Raw genomic sequence first — 24,352 nt, 5'->3', positions numbered from 1 at the left:
AACTTGTTAAGAGCAAAGTTGGAAATTATGTCATACCTTAAAGGAACATTTTCAAATATTACAGTAATCTGCATTTTAAGATGGCAACTGCCCTTCTGTGTGTAGTTTTTTTCTTTTTAAAGTCACATAAAGGCAGGTATTTCACAGTAAATGCAAAGCAAATGGGAATGCTAAAGCTTTTTTCCCCCTCCCCTAAATACTGTCCCAAGTCAGAGTTACATGAGTTTGAGCAAATAGTCACACTGAGACACTCATTCTGAGCCCACAATTGTTATAAAATGAAAGGACCCTGAAGCTAAAGTTTTCAATCTACAAGATATAATCTTATGAAACCTTATTGACTTACCTTCACAGCAGTATCTAGACTGAGAAATAAATATAGAGCTAAAACTGTTACTGTCACCACAGTGACTGTTAATCACCATAAGTATTTCACGGCCTCTGCTTTAAATGGGGAGAAAAAACTCTAGTGTTTCAAGACGCAGATGGAGTTTCAAATAAAGACTGAAAAAAGGCATCTGGCAGTCATGACTTTTTTTTTTTTTAAACAGTTGATGGAGAATAGTTTATAAAGTGTTTAAAAAGCCTGGAGAGCACTTGGCAATTCTTTAGGTTTATGGACTTTGGTCAAAGTATATGTTGTAATAGACTCCTATAGGACAAGATTGACAATAATAAAGCAGTATTTGCACCTAAACCTATCCACACTGTACAAAGATTAGGTTTTATGTGCATCTGCCACAGAGATGCGTTGTATCCAACAGATCCTGTTCTCTTCGTATTTTCCCATTCCCAATGTTACATATAATACATATACAAAGTATGCTGTATGCATCTTTTGAGAAAACAATATGTGTCATAAGAAATGTCAGTATCAAACTTGGCATTGAATAAACATAACAAATGGATTCAACAGAAACAGCAGCAAACTAATGACAACCACAAAATAAATCTTTGCAGCCACAGCTACAGATACTTGTTAAATAATATATACATTTTGGAGGTGGGAGTTCTAGGCTTTCACCAGAGTAAGCTCTCTAGCACTACATGCATTATGAGTATTCCCTGAAAACACAGAATAAAGTTACTTGTTTTCTGTAATTCCAAGCTATGTTATTAGTTTTCAGCATACATTAAAGACACGTAACTAACATTCCAGATAAAACTTTGTCAGATGTATTAGCAGAGGTGAAACAGCACAATGATACAAAGGCAGAACAAGATCACCTCTGGATCACCTCTAAAAGGTTTGTCAACTGTTAACATTTTAAAAACAAAAACAAAAAATTGCACTTTACAAGATAAATTGGAGAGACCAAATTCCTGAACTTGACAAGTTTGTGGTAACATTTAAAAGCAAGTTTCCCAGGGTGAGTCATAAAGAGTAAAATTGACAGGTAGTGTACTGTAAAAAGAATACTCCAAGTTGTTGCAATAATCGTTACAGACGTTGTTTAGTAATTTGAAAATAGAATAAAAGCTGAACACTGGAACCATATTGTTCTATGTAAACTTAGAGCCACCCCTTCTTGCTGCCGTATCTTCCAGGAACCGCTATACTCATAGGTGGCAGTCCATCCTGCTTTCCCACCTTTACTAAAATTGGTGGGAGTCCTATCAATTTAGTAACACATTGAGTAATTTAGTATTACAAAAAGAACAGAAAATTATTCAATGTTGAGAGTTTCCTTGGGAAACCAGGATGGATTAAACCCAATAGACAACTTGCCAGACTCTGGTCTCAGTTATACTGCCTTAAATCCAGAGTTACTTCACAGACTTTAATAGAGTTACTCCAGCCAGATTTATATTCTAAGAACAGATCTGTCCTTGTGCTGTGATCTCCTCTAAAGATGCCAAAGTACAAAATGAAGCACAGCCTGGGATTGCTCTCTTTTTAAAATGTGTATACAGTAGATTATTGGCTGTTTCTGTAAAGAATAGTATGATGTGTGTATGAAGATATATTGACTATCTGAATCCAGATGTTAGTTCTTGTCCAGTAGAAATGAGTAAACAACACAATAGCTACATCTGAAATTCTATAAACTGGATTTTTTTTTTTTTTTTTTACTAATGGGAATATTAGCAGATGTCAATAATATGGTGGACCACTTGCATCAGGTCTTTTTACAGTTGTGCCCATAAAGATGAATGAATAAGCCAAGAATTTGCCTCTTTTCCTCCACAATACACACTGATTATTTTATTTACACACACACACACACACACAATATTGAATGCCAATTGTAAGCACGTTCATAAGAATTAAGGTCTTCAGTAAGAGTTTAGGTGCATAGAACTACCTTTTTTTGTTATTAGTACACAATCTTTAACAGTCATCTACAACTCTGCATTTTCTTGCCATTTGATACTACAGTAGTTTCATATAGTATTTTTCAAACCTTTACATTATGTCCCACACATGTGAAAAGGAAATGGACAGAATCCTGATTTGTGACAAATTCTTGAATTTCTCCAATAGCATAAGTTACCAACATAACACAACAGTTCTCAGAATGCAATCTTCTTGTTTACTTACTCATCTTCATTTTAAAACATTGATTGGCAAGACAATTTCCACTGGAAGAAGTCTTAATTTTACTTACTCCCTGGAAAAGTAAAACCCTTTCCAGTAGACAGTTTTACAAACCAGAATTATTGTCACAATAATGGTATTAGTCATCATGTTCTTGCTTTTCATTCTACTTTGGCATATTATATTTATTCTAATATGAAAGGCTGATATTAATTTACTTGCTTTTGTACTTATTTTAACTAAATGTTCCCCTCCCCTTTCCTCTAGTATGGTCAGTCATAAACGCTGACTCTCTTTGTACTTGTTGCCCCCTAAAAACTATTTGAACTTTTTTAATTGCTAAAAAAAAAAATTAAACCTCTACTAAAAAAGGACAAAATTAGTTTTCCCATCAGTCCCTAGAGATCTAGCTACAATATAAGACTTCTTCCCAACCTGTAAGAAATACAAATAAATGGGACAAGGAAGAAAGATCAAACTGATGAGAGAAGTGGGAAAAAAATTCCCCTTTTAACAATCAACAAAACAGCGGGGGGAAAAAAAAGTGAAAAAGTCACCCAGAATATATGACCATGTAAGCATGGGCACTCTTGCAGAAAACCTAGTCTGCAACCCAAAGCCATGGGAAATTTAAATTAGTTAGAGCTAAGGTCCACAATAGGCAGGGAAATCTGTACAGATAAAAGGGACTGCTAAGGTTGCAGGTAGACTCAGACTAGATCTTTTGAGATTTCTAAAGGAACTTTATTAGTTTTATTAATTTTTTTTAAATAATCAAGAGATTCAAGTGTATCCTCATTACACTGTAAAGAAGATTAACTTTTTTCTTTTAATCAAAATATCCATATGCATGTGCTGTATCTAGTAAAGGGTAGATGGATTCCCACTGCTTATTACAGCCCCAGGGTGAATGCTGTTATAATAATTCATGCACAAAAAACTCCCCCTCCATTTAAGTAATGTTAAGTTCTGACAAACATAGGCAAGAAAAAATTCACATTAAAGATAAAGCATTAGTTTTAAAACTTTTCTAAGAAAAGAAGTGCACATTACAAAATTATACATAGATTCAATACTATTGCAATATGTAGAAAAAAAATCAGAAGTTAATGACAGCACCCTTAATTTTAAATTTAGTTGATGCGATATAATGTTACATGTAACTTTATTAATTTCTTATTTGTGAGCATATAATTATAAATACACACACTGTATAATATTAATTATAACAGAGCCCTTCAAAAATTGAAAAATAAAATTAAGTATAGAATGAGCCTTTTAGAGACCACCATATCAGCACATGCATTGGAACTTTTAGAAAAGAAGATTATTTACTTCCATGGTCTTCTGTCTGCATTTAAAATACGTACAGTATACCTCCATACACAAATAGTTACACAGTGCCAGATCCTGCAAGCTGCTCCATATAGCAAGGTATCTCCATCCACACGGAGTTCAGTGCAAGACCTGGGCCTCAGGCGCCAAACCTTTAAGGCACCAATTCCTCCTCAGAGACATCCTATAGGCCATGAGAGTTTAATTTAAGTTGAGGTTGCTCAGCACCTCTCAAACTGTGCTCCAAGCAAGCAGAATCAGACACTGAGCCCCTATTCAAACAGAAATCTGCCAGCCAATTTTTATTTGATTGAAATATCAAAAGTGACTGTAGGGTTTTATAACATGTCAAATTTCATTTTAAATTGAAATGTAAATTATTTTGTGTATCAAAAAATACCATTTTTTTTGTTGTTTGCTACATTTATCTCTTAATTGGTCAAATATATTTCTGGACGTGTACAAAATGTTCTTGGGCCAAGATTCACCTCTCTTTTTTCAGCCCAGAGTAAACCTTAAATGAGAATTGTAAACCCATAAAAGGAGGGGGGTGAGTAGGAATTAACTAAAGCAGCACTAGCCACAGTTGTTGAACTGTAATGCCCAACAGTTTTTCAAAGGTTAAAGCTTAATAAGAAATGTCTCAAGTAAACAAAGATACAGTATATTGTTGGCAAACCTTTGTGAACAACAATGTATTTTAAATAAAAACTCCTTTTCACTGCCAAAAACCCCTTTTTCTGTGTTATTCTGGTGTCATAAACTGATATAAATTAGTACATTGTCCCATAGTGGAGGGTTCTTAACATAAATATGAAAAGCTACAGATATAACTCTAATTGAATCTAATTTCATTGAAGAGAAAATATATTTTCTTTCATTGCTTAGCTAAGCATCTGTAAAAATTCCTTTCAGAACTAGAAAAAAAATGTATTTTGAGGACAGGAAGAAATGGTAATTCAGATTTTTCCTGCAGCATCAAAAGAACAAAAGATTTCTCATGTACTAAAACAAATGAAAAAACAAAATCCAGAAACAAAATAAGGGATTGTTATAAAAATATCAAAGTTCTAGTATAAAAAATTGATACTCCATTTTGCAAAGACCAAGTATGTAAAACTGGTTATCAAAGAAAATGTTAAAGTAAACGGGCAAAAGCATAAACCAAGCAAGTTTTTCCCCAAAAATATTTAAAAGATTTCCTGCTTTTGCTTAAATACATTCATAAGTAGTAAAATGGCCTATTAGTGCAGGCAAGACTGTTATAATCGTAGTCTTAAGTTTCAAAGCAATTTTGTAGATTCAATACAGAGCACTAGAATTTTAACAAAATTCAACTGTCAAGAAGAATCTGTGTAAAGCACTGATGGTCAAAGAAGGGCTTTTCCTTTTTTGATCCTGACTAGTACCAAAACACTTAGATTGCAGTATTCGAGGTTGCAATATCTATCAATTTTGACTCCAATATCTGCATAAGCAGTAGTTGTTATGATTACTACTTCTAAGCAAAGCTTCACTCCAAGGCCAAATGTTACGACCCAACATTAATAAGACAAAAAGTAAAGTCTTTGCAGATTTGATACTCTGTTTTAAAAGCATACACCACTTTCATTACTATTTCATTGTAGGCTGAATGGGAAATGTAAGTAATGTAAAGCGAAGCTTAACAAGTAAAGTTTGCCATTAGCAAGACTTGTAAGCCCAGCAAAAGAGAGAGAGATAGACAGACACTAAAGGTGTTAGTTAAAGATGAGCAAACTGCTTTAGAAAAAGTAGCTTCTATTTTACAGGATGATGACCAGTGTTTCTTCTCTCATTAATCCCGCTGTTTTTAACCAATAAAATTTCAACAAACAGGAAAAGCATCTTCAATAGAGAAAGCATAAATTGTTTTGAAATGCAACACAGTGATGATAACCAAACTAAAGGGCCTGAAAAGGCTTCTTCTCGGTACTGACAAAGTAAGGGTCAGCCAATTCCTACAGTGGAGTGTAAATAATCTGCCCACATGTCAGTCAGGCATTAGTTTGTTCCACTACGCAACATCACCATAAAGAGTATTTTAAAAATCAATTTGTTGGGCAGGTCGGAGAAGAAGCAGGAAATACTCTATATTATAAATTGTAGAGTCTGAAGGTCATTTGATAAATAGCTTTTAAAATATTTTCTAATGACCAGTAAGTTTTGGCTCAATTCTGTACAATCTGCTCTGAGTCTTCAGTTCTTTATTTGTCTGAATTTGCCATCAAAGCCAAAGCTATAAGAAGCAAAGCATTCATGCAATCACTGAGTGAAATGTTTAAATAAAAGAGTAGAGCATAATCCTTGGCGCACACACTTTTTTGTTGAGGTATCGATCATTGTTGGAAGAAAACAGATATATGTGAATAAAAAGTTAAATCGGAAATCTAATCTGGAGCGCAGCTGCTGGAAGACAAGCTATCATGCGCTAGGATCCCAAACAGTATCTGCTATGTGCAGAGAACACGTAAATTAGTTAAAATATCTCATGTTGTGTCAACATCCCAAAATGTTATTACAATGCCAGCCAAAGCTGCTAAGAAGGTTCCAGAGTTTCTAATGAGGTTTTCAGTCTGCTGAGCAATGACCATAAAGGGCATTTGAATTTAACGCTGTTTACCAGAACAAGCGATATCCAGTATTTGTTACTTTTAATAGCAATTTCTAGTTGCCAGAAGTGATACCTCAAACACACTTTCAAAAAGCTGACCTATTGTGTTAGTTAAAAACACAAGTAGCTTTTCCAATGGCCCAGTGGAGAATAACATGTATTGCTTCCTGGGATTTTGGGGTTCAATAAGCACCTTCAGAATTGCACTCTACAAACGGGTAATAGCAGAGAACGTTGTCTAAATAACGCACTTTGTCACTGATGGGGCAGGGGGGATAGAAGAGAAATCATTTTTTTGCATTCCTTAGGGTGATCCTCAATGCTGAAACTTTGAAAACTGTCTCTTCAAATGTAGAAAAAGTGCTGAGATTAAGACTAGTGCTAAATACAGAAAGGAAATATGTTAAAAAGATGGCCCTTAATGAGGGAATGGATGAAATCTTGGCAGCCACAGGAGATTAGCCCTCTCATCATACATACCCTGATTGCGGTAGAGAAGAGGAGGTGAAAGCCCATCTTTCAAAGGTCTGGGATACATCTGCCTCAAAAATGAATGTTATATATTTACAAAATAAAAATCTGCTATTGTTGTGTCTATCTTTGTCTCATGCGCAAAGCATTTACATGTCCTGGAAATACACAGGAAAGGTCCAACTCTAGAAGATAATCCCTGCTTAAAATGCCAAATGAAAAAAAAATAATTCCCTTTCGTTGTGCAAAACGGCAAAAGCAGTGGAACGTACCTTCAAAAATATCACACATGGAAGGCTAAAAAAAGAGCCAATGTACACAGGGAACACATATAGGGAGCAAGAGATATATGGTCACTGTTGGTCACTCGTCCTTTGGATCTAACTTGCTTCATGAAATTTTGACAGCCTCGATCCATTTCAAGCCATATGCAATCTCGTAATATAAAACTGAGATCACGGTGAGACCCGTCAGAATCACTGGAGAAACAGCAGCTATTTGCAGAGTTCCAGAGATACCTCAGCAGGAAACAAGAAATCTAGCATCTACCCTCATCTCCTCAAATAAAAAAGCTTAACCAGATATTGCTGCATAGCTATAACTAAAAGTTGCACTCACCGGGATCATGGTGTCATCACAAGCTTTGGTAAAAAAAAATATATATATTGGTGGGAAATTGAAATATGACCAAAATGTAAAGGCTACCATGAATCTTTAGGGAGGCTGAAGGGTAAAAATACAAGAGCTTTCATATATGTACCTAAGAGCCATGATGCACAGATTAGGAATTTGAACAGCATGATTTAAAATTTTCAGAATTTTAATTCAAAATAGAAATAGCAGAAGATGCTTGATTTATGCAGCAGGCACCAAAACACTTCTTCCCAGCATAAAAGGAACACATCTTTCTGTCTCAATGGAAAGTGCAGGTCACTGTATGCTTTTCCATCTCTTCTAAGAAGTACCATAATAGACACAAGATAGACACAGGAGGTTTATGTATGGAAGGGATTGTGTGCGCGCACTGGGGGAACCAAGGAAGGATGTTCTTTGTTTTTATAATTTAAAAATGATGTGGTTCTTAGCTTAACCTATGTTGGCAAATCAGAAGTAGAAAACTTAACACAATTAGGAGGGGTGCTTCATTCCTTTCCCTGGAGTAGTAATTTTTTATTCTAGTGGAACCTCAGTATCTTTATCTCCATATCTCAAGCACAAAGACAGGCCCACCAAATGATTGACACAACAGGCCACTCCAATAGCCACAGTATTGTGCATGTTTCATTCCCTTTTTAGTGTGAATCAAACTGGGCACTACAAATACCAACAGACTGTCACAGGAGGTCTCTCAAATGTATACAGCCATAAGTAACTTTGGCAAAAAATAAAGGTTTCGCCAGTCACTAAATGTTATATCCCCCCTACACTCATGTTAAAAGCCTTAAAAAGTAATAATTTACATAGTAGGTATTCACAGTAAATCAACAGAAGTGATGTTTAATCCTGTGCCCCAAACATTCTGAGAGTATAACTAAAAATATTTCTCAAAATAATTCCTACCTGAATTAGAGGAAATAAGTCTCTGAAAGAATAATTTGCCAATACAATTACAATAAAAACAAATTAACACCTTGTTTTTCCTTTTCTTCTTTTAATTTGACATGAATGTGTTCAAGTTTCAGCAAATCACTGTACTTGGAGTCCACAGCACCTGAGAGATGATGCTCTGAAGCTCAATAAATAAATTATGGATATATTAGATATTGAAGATTTGCAGGTTTTGCACCTTAAAATTGATGTGTTACGGTTATCCACTATGTTTGAATGCATTAATATTTAAATACTCTTTTGGTTTTTACTTTTATACCAGCAAAAGACAAAAATAATTTTCAGCCCTGTGTCGTTTTTACCTTCGACATCACCGTATTTGTTTTAGAAACAAAATACCAGATGGAGCAAACTTTTCTGCATTGTGTATGCTTGAATAGAGGTTGTTTGAATTTCAGTCAAAATACAGACATATACTGATTTAACCTACACCTCTTCTAAGAAGCATGCTACACTTTACCCCTCTCAGTCTTTTGTGTTCAGGCTGGGGGTTTATGCTCAGATCACACAGTTCCTTTCTGGCTCTCACATATATTAGACTACTCTCAAACATTTCATCATTAGCTTGCACCTTTTAAACAGAAAAAACTGTGCAAGTTTTTGCAAAGTAAATACATGTGAAAGGAGGACACAATGCCTGAACAAAAACAAATTAAGTTCAATGCACATATTGGAAAGAAGGCTACAACATGGTAGCAAACTCCACAGTGTAACTGATCACTGTTCTGTAAATCATAAAGCATGAGATTACCCTTGACAATACCATTACTGATGCTAGTCAAAAACATGGGAAGGGTTTCTGAAGGGCTTCACTGCAAATGAAGCAAAACTACCTCTGGATATTAGCCACAAGTTAATTTTTCTAAATGCTACTCTGAGTTTAGGCAGCTGCACAACAAAATTATGGTAGTGCAGTAAGAGAACAAAGATTTGAATTTCCACATAGTGATTTTACTAGATGTAATACCAATTTTGATAAATTGTTTACAAAATATCTCCAAAAAATGAATAATGTACTTTTTTCATGTAATATAAAAAGCTTATGTATTCTTTACACATTTCTCTATATTCTGCTGGGGGATAATTTTTATAACCACCATAGGCAATTCCTACAGGTAAGCCTACAAAGGATGTGTAGAGTCAAAAAATAAATTGATCACCTTGCCTGTCCAATACGGTTATTCGCTGAACAATATAAGATGATCAAACAAAAGTGACATGTACACAAGTTACCACTAGCAAAGTATCATTTTGCTATGCACAAACTGTATTACCGAATATCCTGGTACATTTGCTGCCGAAAGCCACAAAGCATTCTGTTAAAGAAACATATATGCTTCATACTGCCATGACACAGTTAGTTGTGGGTTTGAAGAAAGGAAAGAAAATGTGAAAATATAAAAAGAAAACAATCAAATAAAATGTAGTAAAATTGGGTTTTAATACTTATCTATTATACTTTTTAATTATGTTAAAAAGAGATTTATAGGGAGAAAACATATTTGATAGAGAATGTGGAAAAGTGGTGTGGCAACTTGTGTTCCACTATACTTGCCATTGATTTGAGAACAATGTGCACAGCAATTTTTTTGTGAAATTTCTAGACAATGGGCAGTCGCACAATGGTCTCAAAGCAACACATTGTGGTAAAGGGCATGTTATAATCTATTTAGCAAGTAACTACAGAAAAGCAAACAAGATTAAAACACATTCTGTAGGTGGGATGTTACAGAATTCTTAGAGGCAAAGAACAGACAATTTAAAGAAGGGAAAGAAGACATATTTCTGGCTTCCTCCCTCATTACGAACATGTGGGCAATAGTGCTAACCATTTGAACAATAATTCTGAAGCAATCTCCTGCTTGCTGATATCAGTCCACATATTAGCAACTAAGAATGTCTCCCTCAACATCCATAACTAAATGGTGTGTCATTTGTGGGCACCAAAAGAAAACTAAAGCAATATAGGGCTGAGAAAGTGCTACCCATACATTTGAGAGTCAAAGCTGAGTGAAGGCCCTAACTGCTACAGGTGACCTGACAGGCCTTACTGTACTGAATCAATATCTGACAGCAATGCTCCTTCTCAAGTGACTGACAGGGGACACTGTTTCTGGAAATTATCTCAGTGCAGCGAGAGACTAGCATGCATAGGGAAACGGAAGATGACAGTCAAGTAGATTTTTCAGTCATTGGTTCCAGAATACATATTATCCTAGCAATAAAATAATCGACACAACGTGCGGCCAATGTGATAACTTTACCATGGAAAGGACTTGCTAAAAACAGGTCTCTACAATCAATTCTTTGAATTACGTCATCTTCACTGACTTTCCTCTACAGTAACTTGGAAACATATTTTAAAATATACCAAAAAGCGAGATATCAATAATCCTGCTGTTTAGTAATTACTGTGTACTATTTCATGCAGGATTTGTATATTGTTGATAGTAAATTTTAGAAAACAGCAAAGTCTCAGTATAATTGAATTATTTACACTGACCATAGGGATTATACCCTTCTCCTACTGTATTTTTCAGTAGTCTTAATTTTGTGATTTCTCCCTCCAATTTTGCTTATTCTCAAATTTCTCTTGACATTGCTATATTGTCACTACTTACTTATTTGCTTTGATCACAATAATTAACCATTATATATCTTTCTTATTTCTATTCTTGCTTCCCAAATATTGGTTTATCTTTTCTCCCCTGTTTATTTCTAAGTAATAGTTTTATTTAACTAATTCAAATCCTTCTGAATTCCCTCCTCTCTCTTTGTCAGTTCTTTGGAGTAGAGAGACTGTCATTTGCTTCTCTGCAAAGCACTATGCACATGTCTGGCACTTCTCAAATAATACACAACAGTATTAACGATTATCTGCTACATCATATTTTATGTCTGCCATCCCACTTTACAATTTCCTCCTTTTGGTTTTTGCCACCTTGCACTGCATCTACTTCTTTCCCTTTATTTTTCCTTTATAATATTGACATCAATATCATGGTAACCAGATCTTTCCATCAGCTCTTTTACTCTATTCAGTGTTATCTATACAAAAGTACTGACCTTCACTGAGAGCAGTTCCACAGCCTTCAAGGTTCAAAATGATATTTTCATCTCTGACATCTGTATCACATCCCAATAGCATCCAGCTCTCCACATTATCACTTTCAGAGATTGTGCTTTCCTCTTCTTCCTCATCATTTGAGCTATCCTCTATTACCAGAATCTCTTGGATCATGCGTACTCTACCAGCAGAAGTTGGTTTAGACTTCTCACTAGCCCTTTTCTCTTTACTTGACTTTTTTGCATCAGAATCCAAGGTAGTGGGTGCAGAAGCTCTAGCGAGGTTCCGTGTGGAGCATCCTGGTTGACTATATTGTTTAGCTGGTGTTAGGGAGGTTGCTGTCTTCTTCACTTTGCTTTTGTAAACACTGTCTTCATCAGGTGTGTCAGACAAGATGATGACCTCAGGGCCATCTGAAATCTGAACAACATCATTGTCCGAGAATATAAGGTTCTTGCCCTGGTCCAATTTATTGATCAAAACTGAACTCTGACCTTGCTTCTCTACAGAGTCCACTATCTCCTCATTCTCTTCCTGCCCATTGACTTCTCCAAGACTTTGTGCATAATGGACCTGGCTGTAGAGATGAAATTCTACCTCACTGTCAACACTAAGTTCACTGGATGACTCCTCACGATAAAGGTCATCATCATATGTTTCTATGTCTCCATGCCCCCCGAACATTCTGGAAAGAAAGCAGACCCGTATCTAGGAAAAAACAAAACACCTTATCAGTAATGCCAAGTAAATGGGTCCAGAAACTCTATGAAAGTGTAATACTTTTTCCACCTGTAATAGCAGACGCCTTTTATATACTTAAAACATCATTCATATCACTCCTTAATGCAAACAATAGTTAACTACATAATATCCTCAGAAAATTAGTAGGTGTTTCCGCGGACAATCATAGAGCTATGACCACAGAAAATGACATGACACCAAGCAGATTTATGATACTGGAAACATTACTTATAACATTCACAATAGCAAATGCTATAGTTAAGGTTGCACTTTGATTTTCATTTTAACCTCAGCTGTTTTGACTCAGTCATGACAATTGCATTTAACATTATCCTAGTCCCCAGTAACCCTCCTACATGGCAGACACAAAACCAGAGCTCAGGACTCAGTTGGAAGCCAAGAAAAGATCCTGCATTTTAGCTTTAGCTCTTTCAATTACTGTACCAGTATTAATTCTGTAAAAGCAGCAAAGAGTCCTGTGGCACCTTATAGACTAACAGACGTAGTGGAGCATGAGCTTTCATGGGTGAATACCCACTTCGTTGGATGCATGTAGTGGGTATTCACTCACGAAAGCTCATGCTCCACTACGTCTGTTAGTCTATAAGGTGCCACAGGACTCTTTGCTGCTTTTACAGATCCAGACTAACACAGCTACCCCTCTGAGGATTAATTCTGAGTACTTCACAGTCTTTATTACTGAGCAATGCCTCATATTTGCACGTCAAGAGGCAGGCAGATACCATTCACCCATTTTACAAAAGAGATACTAAGACCACTTACAGCAGAGCTGGGAATAGAACCTAAGTCTCATATCTCTTCCACTCAGGAACACTGCATTTTAGAATAAATGTGCCAAATTTGTAACCACTACTCACTCCCACCCAGAGCCAGGAACAGAACCTGAGATTTCAGGTTTATAACATTCCTCTGGTGTCTAGCAAACAAGATAAGTTATTTCTGATTCATGCATCATGAACAATAAGAATTCTGCAACTGGAACTTAGATTATATTTCTTCTGATAATATGAATAGAATCCAGTTCGCTCTCCCATAGCTGGCTCTGGTAGTGCTAACATTGGTAAAAAGTGCAAAAACATAGTAAAGTAAAATGCCACTCTGGATACACAGAGAGACCAAGTCTACTGAGTAAGAATTTTTAGCGTCATTTTTCAATGAAGAATTGCCGTTCAAATTTCACAGCTTGTCCATTTGTACAAAAACTAATATTTGTTTTGAAAACATAACTTTAAAAATGGTTCACATTATATAGAGGAAAAAGTATTTTCCTTTCCTCTTTAAAGCCTGATCTTGCATTTCTGGACACAATAAAACTACTCAAGTAAATGGACCTTTCTGACTATGTAAAAAATACAAGACCGGACTCCGAGGATATGTCTACACAGCAATTAAACACCTTCAGCCAGCCTAGGTCAGCTGACTTGGGCTCACGGGGCTGGGGCTATGAGGCTGTAAAACGGCCATACAGACATTCAGGTTCTGGATGGAGCCCAGGCTCCAAGACAGGACCCTCCCCTGTCATGGAGTGCCAGAGCCTGGGTTCCAGTTTGAGCATGAATGTCTACACTGCAATTATACAGCTTCCACAAGCCCGAGTCAGTTAACCTGGGTCAGCTGCAGGTGCTTAATCAATGTATAGATATATCCTGAGTTTTTTGGCTGTAGAAGGTGGTGGTTTGGCCATGTTAAAGTCCACAAAGGATATACATCAATCCTAAATCAAAAATTCAAATCTACATTTACTATTGCTATTATGGTAGTACCAAGACACCCAAGTTCAGGGTCCCATTATGCTAGGTACTGTACATACACATAAGAAGATACTGTCTCTGTTCCAAAGAGCTTTCAGTCTATAGTAACATTCTACATGAGGTCAAACTAAAAAGGAAAGTACCCAACATGACCTTACATACACAAGTTTTTGCAAAAGTAAACATTGTAAACGTAGCTAAAATTGCAAACTAATTGCAGATTTTAAGTGTAGAAAAAAAATAATGCTTATGACCACTGGACAAGGGGTTTTGCACCCTCTCTAATTTAAATTTGCGTTTGAAATGGTGTACCCACCAACAATTTTCACAGAGTCCTATAATTCAGCCTCATCTCAAAATTACTGAGCTCACAGCAAAGATTAATATGATCATCTGCTGGGAAAATCCAAGGACAGAGACAAGGACAGCATAGGAATCCAACTGTTTCACAGCCCTTGGCTTATCACTAGGGCTGGGCAGGAAATATCATTCCCACACTGCGAGAATTTTTGAAAACTCAAAAAACATTCCTGTTCTGAATAGAGACAAAAGGCCAAATCTCAAAATATTTCACAAAGTGAAAAACTTAATGGTTCCGCTGAAGCAAAACATTTTGTTTTGATAATTTCAAAACATTTTGGTTTGGTTTTGAACTTTTTAAAAAAAAATTTAAATAAAAAACTGAAAAACAAGATGAGACATTTTGACATATTAAAAAAAAAAACTTCTGCCATAGCATCTGTAAAATCTTGACTAGCTGAACTGTAATAGCTGAAGTACAAGCACTGATTTCAGACAATCTCTGACTCAACTAACATTTACCTTGAAGAGCCCTTCTGTTACTTTTGGAGGCACAGGGGTTGGCAGTGAATCACTCAATATAAGCTCTCCAGGTCCAAACAGAGAGAATCAGAGCAGAGGATGAGGAACATACTATCTTCCTAGACAGAGTTTTTGCCCAATCAAGCAACCTTATGCCACCTTAGACTAATAATCTGTGATTTTTGAAAGCAAGTATAGAATACTTCCTTCAACAAGGTGAGCCCCCCATCAGGGTTAAAAAGCAATACTTTGGCTGGTGTTCAAGAAGCCACAACTCAAATAATCTTGCCTATTATTGTTGTGTCTTTAACCCTCACATTCTAGACAAAGTTATTGAAAAGTTGGTTAAGTGAGCCATGACCAAAAACATAAGCATCCAATGTTAGATCTATTAGCACTCTTTGACACTTGATCATGAGGTGCTGCTAACTCATCCAGACAACATTAGTGCAATTTGGCCCATCCCCATTAACGTCTATTCATTCTCTCCTGTCAGATAGACTCCAGAGGATCAGGATGGATAACTAACTGCTCCTCCTCCCCAAGGCTCTTGAACTGGGGAGTCTTACAGAGATCAATCGTGTCTCCTCTCTTCTTCGGCATATATGTCAGATCACTGGGGAGATGAGATACTACAGGCTTTATACCCAATAAGCTGGATGGCATCCAGCTCTCCATCTCATTCTCACCAAACATGGGCAATAACTTTACTCATACTTTCTAGTGCTGGAGAGAGAAAAAATACTTGGATGAAAAGTGGTAGGTCAATCTCTAGCCAAGGAAAACAAATTATATTGGTAGGAAAAGAGAAAGCCCTTGATAGAAATTGACAGAGCTTTCCCTTCATCCTCTGTTGAAGACATCTGCACTCAGACTGTGATGGGGAAGTCCTGGAATCTTACTGAACTCCTATTGATATTCAAATAGCCAGAAAAGCTTTTTTCGATCTTCAGCTAAAGAGGATATTTCCTTTCAGATGTGGGCCTGCCCATAGGGACTGATGCTCGTCACCTTTACGCTGGACTACCACAAAGCACTCCCTTGGGTTTGAGTGTGAAAGCCAAGCAGAAGCTTCAGCTGGTCCACCATTTCCCTAGGTAATACAGACTCCACATTGCCTCAAGGTCCATGTCAAGGTCCTGGTGCTAACATACAAAAAGTGTAGGGATTTGGCCAAATGCGGTCGCTAACTGAGTCACGGCACAACTTTTAGTGCAAGGCTTCCCTCAATATGTCCTAGAGTTCAGACCAGATGGTGCCATTGGATCATCTAGGCTGATCTATCCCAGGCTGCTGAGTTTCATGCAACTATCCCTATGTTGAGCCCAATGACTTCAGTTAAATTAAGTCATTTTAGTCCTCAGGAGACTAAACTGCTTTGTGCCACAGGCAAAGAACAATAATGGTTGCAAAATGGCGGGCAGTGTCTCTCGGACACTAAATGAGAACAACCCAATTAAAGGAACATAGCCAAGTTTAAAAAAAAAAATCACACTTGTCTGAAATTTTTTAAACCACTGTTGTTACAAGCAACACCCTAAACAGATTAGAGAAAAAAAACATTGTATTTTTTCAACTTATTTACATTGTGCCTTAGACAGCAGTTTTCTGTATAGCCATTTAACAAATAAGTTTCTTAAGAGAGAGATTTTTTTAAAAATAGCATCATGTGCATGAAAAATGACAAACATTATAGGCGATAAGGAGGAGGGCGGAAAAGAGCAAGGTGTAGTTACTGACTAGAAGACAGAGTTACAGGACGGAGAAAGATCCAGACTAACATGGCTACCCCTCTGATACTGTAAAAAGTGATGAAGAGCCCCGTGGAACCTTATAGACTTTCGAAAGCTTATGCTCCGATACGTCTGTTAGTCTATAAGGTGCCACAGGACTCTTTGTTGCTTTTTACAGGATGGAGAAAGAATACCCAACAGTCATACCAAATGAACGTCTGGAATAATGGCTAGTAACACACATTCTCTTGCAGGAAGCTCCTTCATTGACCACAGTTGAGAAGGTACTGTCTGGAATATTCAGAAAGCAGCATTTATCCATGCTAGAGGGTGTTGTGCACAACCACCAACTGGGTGGTCTGGCATCCAATGCTATCCCTTCCCACCATCACCACCACCGCCATCACCCCCCTGCATTGGGAAGAAAAGTACCCCTTATATTAAATATTCTTCATGGACTTGCTTGAACCAACTTCACATACCCTGCGTCTCTATTACATTCTCCGCTCTCCCCACAATTCCTCTGCTAATCTAGTACTGTCCTCCTGCTACTCCCAAGTATGCACACAGCATACTTCTCTTGCCATCTGGAAGACAACTCCCGCTTAAATAACTCTCCATCTTATTTCAAATGTAAATTGAAAACATCTTTTTTAACACTCTATCCCCTTGTAGCTGCAAAGACAGCCTTTCAAATGTGGACCTCTGGCATGTTTGCTCCCTGAGTCTGTAGTCACCTCCAGTGCACCTGCTACAGCTCAAATCTTCACAAAGCAGCAGTCAACAAAATTGACAAATCTAGTCAGTTTCTCTGGTACTACTTAATACCAGATGGACAGCAATAAAACTGAAGAGCAAAATTGACATGATACTTACCTGCTGGTTGCTGCTAAAAATATTAGCATTAAAGGCATTTGAGCTAATCCAGGATGGGAAAGAGACTATAGAAAAAAATAGAGAATGAGAAGGGATAAAGGCCCCAGCAGAAGCCAGGATACTGAGGAAGGAAAGAGCAGCAGAACTCTACTGCAGTCAGAAGGCCCTGCAATGGCAGGGGTCTCTGGTAAATATTTCAGGCTCTACCTATACATCTTCATTTTTCTCTTCCTGTACTTTTATGTAATCTCTGTAGTGGTGTTACTTAACTCTAAACTGTTTTAGGACAAAGCCTGTATTAAAGAAGTTGTACAAAATAAAGATGTGTTGTATTGTTTAATGGACTAAGTACAAGAGAAAGGAGAATAGCTAGTCCTTTTCCCAAGTATAAAAAACAAAACAAAACAAAACAAAGCAGCAAATGAAGATATTCTGTTCTAGAAAAATCAATGGTCTCAGAGAACTGCCAAAACCTATTCAATCCCCACCAGCTTGTTCGGATTTAAATCATTTGAGATTTGGATAATACCTGTAACACTTAAGAGTCCAGACTAGAAAATCGCTATTCCATTTTATCTATATTTAATTAAATAGGCTAAAGCACTACACAGTTCATGTATCATGAATAATACCACTATGACAACTGAAGATGTGCAATGCATAATGTCTATTTAACTTACTGAACTGGTGTTTTTAACGTTTTAAATTATTCTAACAGAACTTCAGATAGATGGCTGTAAATTTATATTAATCTTTAAACAAATCTATTTAAATTGAAACACATTTTATTTAAATTGAAATCATTTTAATCCATCCTGCACCAGAGCTGACATAGGATGTATCTAAGGGTACGTCTACTCTACCCGCCCGGGTCAGCGGGTAGCGTTCGACTTCTCGGAGTTCGACATATCGCGTCTCATCTAGACGCGATATGTCGAACTCCGAACGCGCTCCCGTCGACTCCGGAACTCCACCACCGCGAACGGGGGTGGCGGAGTCGACGGGGGAGCCGCGGACTTCGATCCCACGGTGTCTGGACGGGTGAGTAGTTCGAACTAAGATAGTTCGAGTTCAGCTACGCTATTCGCGTAGCTGAACTTGCGTACCTTAGTTCGACTCCTCCCCCTTAGTGTAGACCAGGCCTAAGTGTCTTTTATCCCAGTTTCAAGTAGCATAGAAGTAGATGGAGGGCACCATGAGGTTGAGACTAATGGATAAAGTAGCCCTGCCATTATGATTACGTCAGAGGCAAAGGGAGGCTAGCTTGCATTGCTAAACAGCAGCCTATCCAAACAAGAAGCAACAGGAGAGACTAAGCGCTCTTTCTTCAAATGTTAGTTATCTAGCATGTTTGTAGTTTGTTCAAATGGAGAGAAATAGTTTTCAAGTAGAGTGAAAACTGCTTTAAACAAGAAAAAATTGAGTCTGAGACAGAAATGGTGTCTTAAACAGAATCATCAGACACAAAGGTGAGCACAATATGTTGGGGAAGAGTCAAAATGGCTTTTGTAAAGGGAATGTATGCCTCACCAATCTATTAGAATTCTTTGAGGAGGTCAACAAGCATGTGGACAAGGATGATCTAGTGGACAGAGTGTATTTGGACTTGCAGAATGCATTTGACAAAGTCTCACACCAAAGGCTTTTAAGCGAAGTCATGGGATAAGAGGGAAGGTCCTCTCATGGATCAGTAACTGGTTAAAAGATAAGAAATAACTGCTAAGAATAAATGGTCAGTTTTCACAATGGAAAGAAGTAAATAGCATGGTCCTCCAAGGATCTGTACTGAGACATGTGCTGTTCAACATATTCATAAATGATCTGAAAAAGAGGGCAAAAAAGGTGGCATAGTTTGCAGATGATACAATATTACTCAAGATAGTTAAGGCCAAAGCAGACTGTGAAGAGTTACAAAGGAATCTCACAAAACTGGGTGACGGGGTAACAAAATGGCAGGTAAAATGGAGGATTGGTAAATACAAACTAATACACATTGGAAAACATAATCCCAATTATACATACAGAATGAGGGTTTCTAAATAAACTGTTACCACTCAAGAAAGAGATCTTGGAGTCCTTGTGGCTAGTCCTCTGAAAATATCCACTCAATGTGCAGAGGCAGTCAAAAAAGTTAAGTGTTAGAAACCATTTAAAAAGGGATAGATAAGACGACAGAAAATAGCATAATGCCACCATATAAATCAATGGTACACCCACATCTTGAATAATGCATGTGGTTCTGGTTGCCCCATCTCAAAAAAGATATATTAGAAACAGAAAAAGTACAGAGAAGGGCAACAAAAATGATTAAGGGGATGGAACACCTTCCATATGAGGAGAGATCTAAAAGACTGGGACTGTTCAGCTTGGAAAACAGACAACTAAGGGGGGATATGATAGAGGTCTATAAAATCATGACTGGTGTGGAGAAAGAGAATATGGGAGTGTTATTTACCTCTTTACATAACAAAAGAACCAGGGATCACCCAATGAAATTAATAGGTAACAGGTTTAAAACAAACAAAAGGAAGTACACCCGATATAACACGACCTGATATAACACAAATTTGGATATAATGCGGTAAAGCTGTGCGGGGGGGGGGGGGGCTGCGCACTCCGGTGGATCAAAGCAAGTTCAATAGAACATGGTTTCACACGGTAAGATTTTTTGGCTCCCGAAGACAACGTTATATAGGGGTAGAGGTGTATTTCCTTCATTCAATGCACAATCACATGGACCACTGGTCTGACCGAGTATGGGCATTCTTGTTCTTATAAAAGTATTAAAAACTCCAGGGATTCTTTACAGTGATCTCTTAGGGATGTTATCGAAACACTTTTTCCCACTGTGATCACAGAATGAGTGCAACTCCATTTAAATCAGCTGAACTGTCCCTTTACATCAAGGATGAATTTTACCTGAAGACCTAAGCACAGCTCTCTGCCAACAATCCATATGATGAACTTATAAATAACCCAACATTATTCCAGTGTAGCAGATCATAAAGATGGAGGTTTTTAGGACAGCGAACGGGGAAGGAGAGGAAAGGTGATAACCCAACTGTCTATGCAGAATATATGTGGTACCCATTTACAGAACACACAAATGTAATTTTATTGAAATTATATTAATCTCTTCTCCCCCTCCAAGTGCCTCCTTCTAACCTTTCCCATAAAATACAAAGTTCTAAGGATGAAACTGCCAGGGACCCACTACTCACTCTTTTCCTGAATTGTCTAGGGACTTACAGGTTTGGCACTCATATAGCAATTGAAGAACTAGACATTTATACAATAACACGGACAACAAGCACTTTTTTTTTTTTAATACCAAGCAGCTCTAAAATTTAAGGCATTTAGCACTACTAAAAGCTTTTATGGCACAAGACAGCAGAGCCTGGCCCACCTCAGCTTAAATAAAGACAACAGGTGCCAACATGAGATGTACCATCTTGGTCTAAGTAGACACTACTTGGATCAAGAGGGAGTACTGCATGCTGGGACCCCAGTATCAAGGCCAGCTGCAATACGCTGATTTACACTAGTGAGGTGTAAAAGGGTCAACATTTGGGAGCCAGCATCATATGGAAACCATGTCATGTAGGCGGTTTGGGGCTGCGGAAGGGAGATGAGGAAAGGGGTAGGCAAGTGGGGAGGTGACTCTGGGCAGGACATGATGAGGATGGGGTGGGGGGCACTGATGCAGAGGACATGTAGTGGAAGTGATGTTCTCCAGGATCTGAGACAGGGTGTATGTGGTGAAGCAGCAGCTCTGGGGAGGGGAGTCTGAGGAAAGGGGCATTTGGACTCTGGGGAACACAAGGTATAAGGGGGTTGAAAAGGCTCTGGAGAAAGGGAGCTTTAGGACGATGGAGCTTGGGGGCAGGCAGGAGGTTCTGGGCAAGACCAGAGCTGCGGGAGAGTGGCAAGGGCCTCTGGAAACAGGCGGCATGGAATGCAGAGGCGGGCAGGGGACATGGAGGCAGACACTGGCTGGGCAGGGAGCGCAGGCAGAGGTGGCTCTGGAAAAGGAGGAGGTATAGAAGAGAAGGGGCTGGAGGGAATGGGGTCTCTGGCTGGGGCAGGGGCAGAGGGGGCTCTGGACAGGTAGGGGTATGGAAGAGAAGGGGTGGGGTGAGGGGCTCTGGCCGGGGAGGGGCACAGAGAAAGGGGTGAGGGGAGGCTCGGGCAGGGGCATTCAGGGGAGGGCCTCTGAGAAGGGGGAGGCTCTGGACAGGTAGGGGTATGGAAGAGAAAGGGGTGGGGCATGCAGGGGATGGGCTCTGGCCAGGCAGGGGCATGGAAAGGGAGTGGCTCCGGCAGGGGCATTCAGGGGGGAGGGGCTCTGAGGAGGGGGAGGCTCGGGCGGGGGGCATTCAGGGGGGAGGGGCTCTGAGAAGGGGGGGAAGCTCGGGGGGGAGGGGCTCTGAGGAGGCGGCGAGGCCCGGCCCGCCACGCTGGGTGCTGCCTGCCCGCCGGCGGCCCCGCTCACTCACATACTCACTGCCGGCTCCTGCACCAGGAAGCACCAACCAGGAAGCCCCGCGACCGGAACACGCGCCGGGGACGCCCCCGAGGCCCCGCCCATTGCGCCGGCACTTCCGGCGCAGGGGAGAGCTGCTGAACGCGCGCCTCACTGGCGCGAGCTCCGCGCTTCCCCACGGTCCCGCGCGCCGCTGGCGAGGCGCGGTCCCGGCCGCTACCCTCGGCTCGCGGACGGAGCCTGGGCGGCGCCGAACCGCCAAAAAACTACATGTCCCATGAGTCCATGGGGCTTCCGACGTGACCGCGGCACGTGGCGCTCAGAGGGGCGGGAACGGGGGGAGGGAGCAGTACGGTCAGGGCGCGTGGCGCGAGACCGGCCGTTTTGAGCGTTGCCCGGGGAGTGCGGGCTGGCAGCCTACGCGGGGTTGTCATGGGCGGGGAGGTGGGAACCGCTCGTTCTCAGCGACCCTGCCCGAGTCTGCAGAGAGCCTGGACCCATAGCCCTGGGGCTGGCTCCGCAGTGATGCTGCAGCAACGCTGCCTGAGCTTGCTAAGAGCCTGCACCAATAGCCCCCATAGACTACTGACCCCTCAGTAACCTATACAGCGGCGCTGCCTAAGCCTGCCCCATAGCACCAGGGAGGCTGGCCCTAGAGCGGCTGGTACAACGACACTGCTTGAGCCTGCAGAAGTGACCAACAGAGCAATGCTGCCTGAGTCTGCAGAGAGCCTTCGCAGGCTGCCCCAGTAAAGGGGAGTTAGCCCAGAGTGACCGATACAGTGAGTCTGCGGAGAGCATGCAGCGATACCCCAAGTAAGTGGGACTGACCCCATAGTGACTGACATAGCAATGCTGCTTTTGTCTGCAGAGAACCTGCACCAGTAGCCCCAAGCGAGTGGCCTGACCCTAGGGTGACCAACACAGCGACCCTGCCTGAGTCTGCAGAGAGCCTGGACCAATGGCCCCAAGAGAGTGGACTGACCCCAGAATGGCCCAACGCAGCGACACTGCTTGAATCTGTACAGACTTATAGCATCAGAGGAGGGGACTGACCCCATCTGCAGAGAGCCAGGACCAAGAGGCCTGACAGGGAGGGGAATGACCCCATCCTAACTGACGGTGCAATATTTGCACAAGTCTGCAGAGCCTGGAATGATAGCTTTGAGAGGGAACTGCCCTGTGCATCTCTGCAGATTGTTAATACCACGGCTAAAGACAATGACACTGATATCTATCTCCTTGCTGATCACAGCCTGAAGAAGAGGGATGAGCATATTACCAATAGCTCCACAGTCTGCTGTAGGAGGTGGTTCTCTTTCTAGCCACAAATGGGTATTGCTTCAGTCAGGGCCACCTCTCTGATCCCATAGTGCAGGGGCGGGCAAACTTTTTGGCCTGAGGGCTGCATCAGGTTTTGTAAATTGTTTGGCAGGCCAGGTGGGGAGGGGGTCATGGCCTGACCCCCACCTCCTATCTGCCCCCCTGGGACTCCTGCCCCATCCAACCTCCCCTGTTCCCTGACAGCCCCCGGACCCCTGCCACCCCATCCAACCCCTCTTCTCATTCCTGACTACCCCTTAGGACCCCTGCCCCCATTCAACCCCCTGTTTTCCCCCAACTCCTATCCACCCCTGCCCACTCCCCCAAACTCCCTTGCCATCTATCCATCCCCACCCCGCACTCTGCATCCCAACCCTCTTCCCTGAGCCCCCTCCTACACCCCAACCCCTTGCCCTGAGCCCCTTCCTGCACACCATGCCTGCTCCCACACTCTGCACCACCTTCTGCACCCCAACCCTGGCCCTACTTTCATGGCCCTGCATGCAATTTCCCCACCCAAATGTGGCCCTCAGGCCAAAAAGTTTGCCCACCCTGACTTATGAGATGGGAAAAGGGGGATGATTCTGTCAGCAGCATTCTGGATGTCTTCAAGGAACAGAGAGCCAGTGTTTTCCCTGGAATCATTTAAAAGTCTTTTTCCCCTCCTGTATTACTGATCCTCAATAATTATGACCACAGTGCTGATAGGATAGCTGGTACATTGGCAGGTTGTCAGCCACTTAATGTCTAGAATCTTGTTAGCCAATACATATGCTAGGTATAGTATTATATAAGGGTTAGGAAATTGTTAACTGAATGTATTATTCTCTCCCACAATTCTTTCCACCCATGTCAAGTTTTACAAAACACCATGCATTAGCTGAAGTAAGCTTTGGCTTAGGTAGATAGGAAAGCTGTCAGGATTGGGACATAGTAAGAAGTAGGGAGTT

General features: G+C 40.2%; 1 protein-coding gene and 1 long non-coding RNA gene across 3 annotated transcripts in view; one reads left to right on the top strand and one right to left on the bottom strand.

Moving 5' to 3' along the window:
• The window catches only part of ZCCHC7 (zinc finger CCHC-type containing 7), a 162,881-nt gene extending 140,603 nt beyond the window's left edge, over positions 1 to 22,278 (bottom strand). The window contains exons 1-2 of one of the 2 annotated variants that reach the window (XM_039544928.1): positions 22,093 to 22,278; positions 11,652 to 12,360 (exon numbers count right to left, since the gene is read on the bottom strand). In XM_039544928.1, coding sequence (XP_039400862.1) covers positions 11,652 to 12,336 — 685 coding nt within the window. In that variant the 5' untranslated portion in view covers positions 12,337 to 12,360; positions 22,093 to 22,278. The remainder of the gene's footprint in view (positions 1 to 11,651; positions 12,361 to 22,092) is intronic. The other variant, XM_039544927.1, reaches the window with a different exon arrangement.
• Positions 22,279 to 22,427: 149 nt separating this feature from the next.
• LOC120408230 lies at positions 22,428 to 23,503 on the top strand. The gene is made up of 2 exons (XR_005600553.1): positions 22,428 to 22,861; positions 22,951 to 23,503. It is a non-coding gene; the product is annotated as an uncharacterized LOC120408230 (long non-coding RNA).
• Positions 23,504 to 24,352: the final 849 nt, after the last annotated feature.

The sequence above is a fragment of the Mauremys reevesii genome, linkage group 6 (genome assembly GCF_016161935.1).
Source record: "Mauremys reevesii isolate NIE-2019 linkage group 6, ASM1616193v1, whole genome shotgun sequence".
Taxonomy (NCBI): Eukaryota; Metazoa; Chordata; order Testudines; family Geoemydidae; genus Mauremys; species Mauremys reevesii.
This window is presented reverse-complemented; position numbering and strand designations above follow the sequence as displayed.